The 10,338-nt window shown below is 41.3% G+C and overlaps 1 protein-coding gene across 2 annotated transcripts in view; it reads right to left on the bottom strand.

Moving 5' to 3' along the window:
- LOC126406781 (protein NLRC3-like) overlaps window positions 1-9,296 on the bottom strand; it is a 33,594-nt gene extending 24,298 nt beyond the window's left edge. For both annotated transcript variants that reach the window (XM_050071274.1, XM_050071275.1), the window contains exons 1-2: window positions 9,212-9,296; window positions 8,840-9,068 (exon numbers count right to left, since the gene is read on the bottom strand). In XM_050071274.1, coding sequence (XP_049927231.1) covers window positions 8,840-9,068; window positions 9,212-9,214 — 232 coding nt within the window. In that variant the 5' untranslated portion in view covers window positions 9,215-9,296. The remainder of the gene's footprint in view (window positions 1-8,839; window positions 9,069-9,211) is intronic.
- Between the last annotated feature and the right edge of the window lie 1,042 nt (window positions 9,297-10,338).

Here is a 10,338-nt window from a genome sequence, read left to right as displayed (position 1 = left end):
ACATTTAATATTTAGATTTAACTATTTAATATATTTCTAAGTTAACAAATATTGCTGTAAATGTGGTAAAAGGTGACGTTAAAAAATTCACAATACTTTTTTAAACATTGTTTGAAGCTGCGAGGGTCATAAGGACAGAGGGATGTCGTATGCTGTAAAGCCCTGTGAGGCAAATTGTGATTTGTGATATTGGGCTTTATAAATAAAATTGATTGATTGATTGATTAAATGTGGCAAAATGTTGATGTTATTTTCAGCGTGAGACACTTTACAAATGGCACCCCATATCTTGGTAGTTTGATCTTCCATATACAGTAGACTATAGAGTGATCACTAAGACATTCTGATAGGACACCCACATCTGAGATTCTATTTTTATGTGAAACAAGAATCCAATCAAGTAATGTCTGACACGTAGAGGTAATCCTAGTGGGGTCCTTAATTAACTGGGTAAAATTCAAATTTGAAAAAGACATTTTATTCCTACCACCACCACCTCTGCTACATCTGTCAGCTCTATATAAAACATAATTAAGGAGTTTGATTTCGTTGTCTGATATTATACTACTTAACCAAGTTTCAGAAATGGTGATAATAGCTGGTTTATGGGAAGTAACCCATGCTCTAAATAAATCAATTTTTGATACAAGGCTCCTAATGTTCATATGTATTATTTTTAATCCTTTGACTCTAACCATTCATAGTCACATAGCAATAAGCACCATCACTACTCAAACATAATCTGTATAACACATAGCTGATCCTATATATGAGTTAAGGTTGAAAAACAAAGACATAAACATCACACAGACAGAAAAACAGAAATAAAAAATGGATTGCAACTCAGTAGGCTTAACGGAAGACCAAGCCTGTCTCAAAATAGGCCTAGATGGGGGAAGACCAAGCCTGTCTCAAAATAGGCCTAGATGGGTCATTAAAGCACCAACAGACGCTGAGTCTGTCAAAAAAAAAAAGAAAAAGAAAAAGAAAAAAGAGAAGAGACAGACAAATAACTAAACAAATGCCAAAAGATATCCACGAGCAAACAAATCATGTTCACTTTAGCAAGGCAAGGCAAGGCAATTTTATTTATATAGCACCATTCATACACAAGGCAATTCAATGTGCTTTACAAGAGAAATACATTAAAAACAATAGATCATTAAAAACAAGAGCTAAAAGCAAGAAAATAAATAGTTAAAAACAGTGCAGAAAATGCATTTAAAAAGCAAACATAAAGCAAAAGCAACAGCAGACAAATATAAAAACAATAGCTACAGATTATCCTAACAATAAGTTACATATCTAGTTCACTGGTAAGCTGCAGTAAATAGTAATGTTTTAAGCCCTGATTTAAATGAGTTGACAGTTTCAGCCGACCTCAGATATTCTGGAAGTTTGTTCCACAGGCGGGGAGCATAGAAACTAAAGGCTGCTTCACCTTGTTTGGTTTTGATCCTGGGAACACTGAGTAAACCTGTTCCAGATGATCTGAGGGGTCTGGATGCTTCATAACGTACAAGTATATCAGAGATGTATTTAGGCCCGAGACCATTTAGTGCTTTATAGACAAGTAACAAGATTTTAAAGTCTATCCTTTGACACACAGGAAGCCAGTGCAGTGACTTAAGCACTGGTGTAATGTGCTCCACTCTCTTGGTGTTGGTGAGGACTCTGGCAGCAGCGTTCTGGACGAGCTGCAGTTGTCTGATTGATTTTTTACTCAGGCCTGTGAAGACACCGTTACAATAGTCCAGCCTGCTGAAAATGAAAGCATGAACAAGTTTTTCTGTATCTTGTTTAGACAGAAATTCTTTTATTCTTGCTATGTTTTTAAGGTGGTAGTAGGCTGATTTAGTAATTGTCTTAATGTGACTATTGAAATTTAGGTCTGAGTCCAGAACTACACCAAGATTTCTGGCTTGATTTGTAGGTTTTAGTGTCATGGCGTCAAGGTGAGCACTGACTATTGATCTTTGTTCTTTGGGGCCAAAAACAACTATCTCAGTTTTGTCTGTGTTTAGTTGTAGAAAATTCTGGCACATCCACGTATTGATTTCGTCAATGCACTTATTTAGCAGATATAGGGGACTGTAGTCATCTGGTGACACTGTTATGTAAAGTTGTGTGTCATCTGCATAAGTATGGTAGGAGATGTTATGATATTCCATAATCTGAGCAAGAGGGAGCATATAGATGTTGAACAGAAGAGGCCCAAGAATGGACCCTTGAGGAACTCCACATGTAATTTTTGTTCGCACAGATTCATAATTGCCAAGTGACACAAAGAAATCCCTGTCTTGTAAATAAGATTTAAACCAATTTAGCACAGTGCCAGAAAGTCCCACAAACTTTTCTAGTCTGTCGAGCAGTATCTTATGGTCAACTGTGTCGAATGCAGCACTGAGGTCCAGTAATACCAGAACCGAAATCTTTGATGCATCACTGCTCAGATGAATGTCATTTAAAACTTTTACAAGTGCAGTCTCAGTGCTGTGATGTGCTCGAAATCCAGACTGAAAGGCATCAAAGGAATTGTTTTGCTCCAAGAAGGTGTTAAGTTGCTGAAAAACAACCTTTTCAATGATCTTTCCTAAAAATGGTAGGTTTGATATGGGCCTGTAGTTATTTATTACTGAGGCATCCAGATTAGGCTTTTTTAAGAGAGGTTTAATGACTGCAGTCTTCAGGGCCGTTGGAAAAAGGCCTGACTGAAGAGAACAGTTGACTATCTGTAGTATATCTGATGCTATGCAGTTAAAAACATCTTTAAAAAAGCTTGTAGGCAGAGTGTCAAGGCAGCAGGTAGTGGACCTAAGGTTTCTAACTATGTCTGTCAAAGTAGCATAATTTAATGGGTGAAAAAGTGCCAAATTAACTGGAGTAGTCTTATGAGGCACAGGTGAAATAGCCACTGTGTTGGAGTTACAGACTGTCTGTCTTATCTTTAAAATCTTGTCTGTGAAAAAAGAAGCAAAGTCATTGCATGCCTTGGTGGATAGCAGTTCAGGAGGGACTGACGCTGATGGGTTTGTCAGTCTGTCAACAACAGTAAATAAAGTCCGTGCATTGTTGTTATTTTTGTTGATAATCTCAGAGAAAAAGGACTGCCGCGCCCTTTTTAGCTCCAAGCTATAGATGTGCAGACTTTCCTTATAGATGTCATAATGAACCTGGAGTTTGGTTTTTCGCCACCTGCGTTCTGCTTTTCTACATTCTCTTTTTTGAGCTTTTACCCGTGTGGCGTTCCTCCATGGTGGTTTTTTCTTACCAGAGACAACTTTGACCTTCATGGGGGCAATATTGTCCATAATATTCATAGCTTTAGAGCTGAAACTATGAACCAGATCATTGACAGAGACTGAGGGCAGAGCTGGTGTGGGTATAAAATCCTGGGTGAATAGTGTACAGGTGTTTTCGTTGATATAGCGTTTTCTGATTACCTCTGTTGTAATTTTACTGGTGTCAGCGGAGATGGCCATTTTAAAGAAAACACAGTAATGATCAGAAAAGGCAACATCAGTCACCACAACCTCAGAAATGTTGAGCCCTTTGGAGATAATTAGATCTAAAATATGTCCCTTATTGTGTGTTGGCTCTGTTACATGCTGGGAAAGTTCAAAGTTGTCCAGGATGTAGAAAAGTTCTTTCGCACTGCCATCTTTGGGATTATCAATATGAATATTAAAATCACCCACTATAACAACACAGTCAAAATCAATACAGACAACAGACAATAGTTTAGAAAAGTCATCAACAAAGTGTGCACTATATTTTGGAGGCCTGTAAATGGTTACTAATACTGCTTGACAGGAGGATCTCAACTGCAGTGCAACATATTCAAAAGACTCAAACTTCCCATATGACAACTGTTTGCACTGGTAAACATCCTTAAATAAAGTGGCTACTCCACCTCCTTTCCTAAGTTCTCTAACTGAGCTGATAAAATGGAAGTTTGGGGGGGCTGATTCAATAAGTACTGCTGCACTGTTGTTTTCATTTAACCAAGTTTCAGTTAAAAACATAAAATCAAGGTTTCTCTTGATAATAAAATCATTAATTAATAGTGACTTGCCAGCCAGAGATCTGATATTTAATAAAGCTAAGTTTAGTGTACTAACATTGTCTGACACAGTCTGTGGCTGACGCATAACTGGAGTCAGATTAGATAGAGTAGCTGTGCGCTTCGAGTACACATTGTTTTTCCTGATGCTAGTCAAAACAGGAATGACAGACCTTGGAGATGACTCTGGCTGATACTTTTCAATTTCAAGATGTGTTTGACCATGCCACCGGCTATTTAAGATCGCCGGTATGTTTAAGGAAGCGGCATGGGGTCTGTCTCATCTCTGACAGGCACCTGAGTGATGACGTCTAGGGCTACTATTTAAGAGTTCATCAATTTGACTGAGCTTTAGTGTGGCAGCTTTAACTAACTCCTTGATTGGTGAGCGTGGTGGAGGGGGGGAGGGTTGACGCTGGCTCCGTGGTGATTGTGGTGGTGGTGGGGAGGGTCGACGTTGGCTCCTTAGTGGTTGCGCCGGTGCTGGGGGGGGGGCGACGTTGGCTCCTTGGTGGTTGTGGTGAAGGGCAGGAGGGGGGTTGTTGGATCCCTGACTGGGACAGGGACATCCTCTGAATGCCTTGGGTGATGTGGAGCAAAGGGTCAGGTGAAGGGGGAGAGATGCAGGCTGTCTGTCTCTGTGCCCCGTACTTGTCCTTGGCTCTTATCTGTCCATTCTTGTTTTGGTATGGCATTCCAAGAGCATGACGTAGGTTGGCCCCGAGTAGTCTGCATCCAGTGATGTTCGGATGAATCCCATCACGCTGAAAGCGATCCTTACAGTTCCAAAAGATGTTAAAATTGTCAATAAACTTTATCCCATGAGTGAAGCATGCCGATGTCAGCCATGTATTCAGGGCAAGGAGTCTGGTAAAAGACTCGATTCCTTTCCCCAGGGTTGGAATGGGGCCAGAAATGAACACATTTTGTGACTGACAGTCACTCAGTTTCTCCAGGAGCAGGGATAAGTCTTTTTTCAGGAACTCAGAGCCAGTTTTTCTTCGTAGAATGTCAAAAGACCCAGCATGGATGATGATCCTCATGTTACTGGGGTGTGTAGAGAGGATCACTGGCAACAGCTCAGTTAGCTCCCTGACAGACATGTCAGACACTGTTAGATTTTCAGTCTTTGCCATTCTTACATGCTTGGTTATTGAGTCTCCAATCAGGATGGTGTCTGGCTGATCAGGTGTGGTGTTAGCGATACCTCTCCTGGCCCTTGGCTTCTCAGGTGTGGAGTTAGCATAGTTTTTTCTGGCCCTGGGTCTAGCAGTGGTTTTGGGGTTATTGCTTGCATTTTGGAGAGCCTTAATACCACAAGTGTGATTGGCCTGCCTGGGTTCAGTGTAGTTGGTATTGTCACACATTTCATTTGGAGCCAGTGCATCGTACCTGTTCTGTAGAGAGAGTTCAAGTGGAGGGGTGAGCGTTGGGCCTCTCTTGACTGATTTCCTGCTGGATTTGCCTTTGCGTCTAATGACATCAGCCCAAGTCCTAGCTGGAGTTGATGCTTTTGGTCGAGCACCAGTCCAGTGCCAGTAGGAAGGGTCGTTAGGGAAGGCCAGTTTGGGAGCCTCTGCAGCTGATCCAGTGGTGTTAGGACATATCCATGGGACTTGTCAGCCAAGTCAGCGATGGTATGCTCCACATTTGTTGTATTTCCATATATAACAGTCTGTCCATCAGCACCTTGTATGTTAGCTGCCACAGAGTCAATGAATTGCTCACTCTCACGAATTTGTTGTAGCGTTTCATTCTTCTTTTGAAGCTGCCTTATCGTCTCGGTTAGTCGCTCACACTCTGTGCAGCTCACAGATTTTGCCATCTTGTCCTTGTCCTAATCACAGGTTTCCAGTCACAGACACAGCAAAAGGCTTGCACTGTGCCTCAGCCCTGCTCACACAGTACTAAAGTTGTGAAAAAGTGGTGAAAATATGGCAGTAGTCCTCTGTATCTTTCACAAATTAAAGTCCCAGTGCTTTATAAGTATCCAGGATCTACTTTCTGTAGCTTTTAGCAGGAAAAAAACAAGTATATCCACAAAAGAATGTAAGCAAAGTGGAGCGCAAGCAGCAGAGCGTCTGCACTGTAAGAAAGCCGGAAGTACTTTAGCCTACATGGTTAGTCATCATTAATTAAATAATCAGCAGAAAACAAAAGTAGGCTACAGACAGCGCTTCCATACCAGAAGCGCCTCGTTACCATGGATATCATCAACATCATTACGTCACTCAAAGTTTGTGACTACCGGTACATTGCTTTATGGCAGTTAAAATGTAAACAACACAAGCAGGGCAGATATCCAACATAGCCGAGTAGTTAATCTGGAGAAACACTGAAGTCCATCCATAACTCTAACATAAATAGCAGATAGAAATCCCACCTTATCAGTGAAGTCGAGTGAACAAAGCAGAAAAGAACTGCATCAAGTCCACATTAAGTCCCCTCCGGCGAACTCATGGAGACGGATGGAGAAGGAGGCACGGAGAGCATGAAGGCAGGTTCTGCATCCTTGGGAGTGCGAAAGAGCTGAGATTTACCGTCAACCATAACACTGAGTGTCCAAGGGTAATGGAGGGAGAACTTGTAGTTAAGTTCATGGAGCCTTTTCTTGACACTGTCGAATCCACGACGCTTCTTCAACAGTTCAGGACTATAGTCAGGGTAGATGTATACACGAGATCCATTGTAGAGCAGCTCGTTCTTCTTTCTAGCAAGACGCAGGATCTTTACTTTATCCTGAAAGTTGAGAAGCTTAATGAGGATGGGTCGAGGCTTGGCTGCATCAGCTCGCTGAGTGGTGGGACTCCGGTGGGCCCTTTCGATGACCGGTGGCTCCGGGAAGTTTTCACACCCCAGGAGCTCGGGAATCAGCTTGGACATAAAGGCAATGACATCGCAGCCTTCTGCCGATTCAGGGACATGAATGAAGCGGAGGTTTGAAGATCGGCTTCGGTTCTCAAGATCTTCAACTTTCTCAACCAGGTAGGCATTTTGTTCCTCAAGTTGCTCAAGTCGGGTCTTATGATTTTCAATATCGTTTCATTTGAGCCGACTCGATTCTCCAGCTCGTCAACATGGCTACTCAAATTGTTCATAGAAGACTGTAGAGTAGTCAGACTTGCTTGTATGGGATCAATCTTCTCCGTGATATGAAGTTTAAGTCCTTGGATGGCATCCCAAACAGTTTGTAGAGTAATTTCTCCGGGAGCATTTGCCAGCAGCTGCGCCATTGTATTAGCATGTATCAGCAACTTGGTTCAAAGTAACAAATATCAAACGTTAGACGCCGTCAACTAGCGGCAAACAGTCTTTGAGGTTGAGGATCAAAAGAAAATTGTTTGTAAAGTTATTTGTCAAGTTAAAAAGTGATGACAGACACGAGCGTTTGGTGCCTCAAATCACCGTGCGGCCATCTTGAATGACGTGACCTCCCATCAATGCGATTAAATGATGACATATCATACTAGTATTTACAGCACACATTCATCAGAAAAAATACTATTAACCACTCCTTCAACAAGAACAGAACTTGGTAAAACGGCTTTCCCTTCATATGCACCACACGCCTAGAATGAACTCCAAAACATGTTAAAGCTATAATTGGTAATGTTGGAGAGCTAGCAAGATTTGAAAGCGGCACCTCCTCTAAGCTCCACCCCCTCCTCCCCCTCCCGTCAGTGCTCGGTCCAAAGCCACGGCCCCACAAACTTGAACGCGCATCCTGCAGTAGGAGTCAGCAGGGCAGAGGACAGCCGAGTAAAATAACAAATCCTCCCGAAGCAAACAAATAATTACCTGTCCAACAGAAAGACAGCAACCTCTGCATCACTTTTCAGGCCCTTCAGCTCCCTCAGTTGTCTCCATCGTTCAAATGCTGCACCGATGTTGATGTCTGGTTTGTCCTCTCACTTTATCCAAAGCCTTTTTCATCGCAGCCTTTTCTGCCTCCAACTTTCTTTTCTCAGCCTGTTTAGTGGGGCGAGCCGTTACAAGTAACGCTGGAAGTGGTACTTTTGGCTGCATTTTCTCTGCCATTGTTCAGCAAACTCCTGCTAACTCGGTATTTCTGCTGAGGAGTGTGCTGAATATTTCCGGCAATGGTGACACGTGATGAGTGCATGCAGGAAGGAGGGAGGGAGGGACAGAGGGGGGCTCGGGACGAGACATGAAGGCATCTGATTGGTTCTTTCCATTTGCACCAAATCGCAGGGATTGGTCAGAGTTTTTACAGGCCTGCAGCTGCCACAGAGGTCGGATTTTTTTCATTCCTTTTTCTGAACACATTATGTATTGACTACTCTCAGGATGGAAGGACCATTTTACCCAGTATAACAAGAAGTGTTTCTGAACAGTATTACCAACTATAGCTTTAAATCTGGAGTCACTTCCACTTTTCAACATATTTAAAAACCTTTTAAAATCAACCATTACTGAACATTGTCACTGCTTCTAACTTGGTGCCTTTCAATAGTATGTCTGTTTTACCTTGTTATGTGTCTTACTAAGTGTAATGTGTTCTCATTGTCTTTGTGTTCTAGTAGTTTTAGTATGTGTCCATTGTCTTGTCTTTTGTGTACTTGTAACTTTTGCTGCCAGTCTTGGCCAGGACTCCCTGGAAGAAGAGTTACTGTAACTTAATGGGACCCTTACTGGTTAAATAAAGGTTAAATAAAAATTAAAAATAAAATATGAATATATTTTGGTCCGTCTCTTGAGACATTAGTAAACGTCCCATTTATCCATCATGTTAAATCTTCATAGAAATCCTCTTACTGCTCTGCAGACAGTCAGCCAGCTCCTCCTGCTTCATTCTCCTCAGGAAGTTCAGTGTGATCTTCAGAAATGCCTCTCTGTTGCTCCTCCTCTGCTCTTCATCCTCACCATCCAACCCCTCCTCATCCTCTCTCTGACTCTCTGAGCATTCTGGGTAATCTGAACTCAGAACCTTCTGGATCTTCTTCAGCTCGTTCTTCACAAAAGTGAGGATGTTCTCCTCCAGCAGCTGGAACAGAATATTATATGAATGACACACTCAAACATCAGATCCATGTTGGACACACTGACAATCCACTGGTGTAAAAAGTGCAGCATGGAGATGATTGTGAACAGAATAGATGTCACAGTAGTTGTTGTACATGTACAGACCATAAATATGGAGTCCAGGTGTGTTTGATGCTGCTGGGCAGACTGACCACTGGGAACCTCTGAGCTCTCCTGGTCCACTCTGTGGAGGAATTAGGAAGAACAATTGGCCATCACACCCTGTGACAGAGATTTGAACATTTAATTGCATTAAAGGAACTTTACTAAACTGGTTTTAATCCTATTTATCAGATCAATCTCCGTTTGTTCATGTTTATGATGAATCGTCCATGCATGCTAAAGTTTGTTATCAAGTTCCATGAGGTTCTGTGCTCGAACTAATTCACTTCACCTCATATTTGCTTCCTTTAGGCAACATTATTAGAAATCACTGTATAAACTATTTGATGTCAAATTCAGACAAAACTGAAGTTATTGTTCTTGGCCACAATAACCTCAGAAACTATCTAAAGATATAGATTCTCCACATGGCATTGCCCCGGCCTCCAGCACCACCTTGGAGTAATATTTGGTCAAGATTTGTCCTTTAACTTGCTCATAAACCAGACATCAAGGACTTCATTCTTTCACCTGCGTTACATTGCAAAAATTAGGCATGTCCTGTTTTAAAAAGGTCCCAAAAAGGGTCACCATTTGTTGTGAAGTCCTGGTTCAAACTATTAAAACCACTACTTCAGTAAAAATATCTGAACAAGCTTTTTCTTTCACCATGTAGTTTATTAAAATATTGGATGGGGGTTTCTTTCACTCACACAGTTTTCAGACACAGTTCACAGTTCATCTGCAGCTGTCTGTCTCTCTGTCCACTGTGACGTCAACAAAGTCAGTTTGTGCACGATGCATAAGTTGTTTATGGTCATTGTTCTAGTTTGTTCTGGATCCACACTGCAACGTTATGAAATGTTATTCTGATTTTTTTTGGATTTTTTTTTTCATTATTAATTAATTATCATTATTATCATCATCACACAACATTATTATTATCATTATATATATACACTGAACAAAAATATAAACGCAACACTTTTGTTTTTGCTCCCATTTTTCATGAGCTGAACTCAAAGATCTAAAACATTTTCTATACACACAAAAGACCATTTCTCACAAATATTGTTCACAAATCTGTCTAAATCTGTGTTAGTGAGCACTTCTCCTTTGCCGAGATAATC

This window comes from Epinephelus moara, chromosome 19 (assembly GCF_006386435.1).
Source record: "Epinephelus moara isolate mb chromosome 19, YSFRI_EMoa_1.0, whole genome shotgun sequence".
Taxonomy (NCBI): Eukaryota; Metazoa; Chordata; class Actinopteri; order Perciformes; family Serranidae; genus Epinephelus; species Epinephelus moara.
This window is presented reverse-complemented; position numbering and strand designations above follow the sequence as displayed.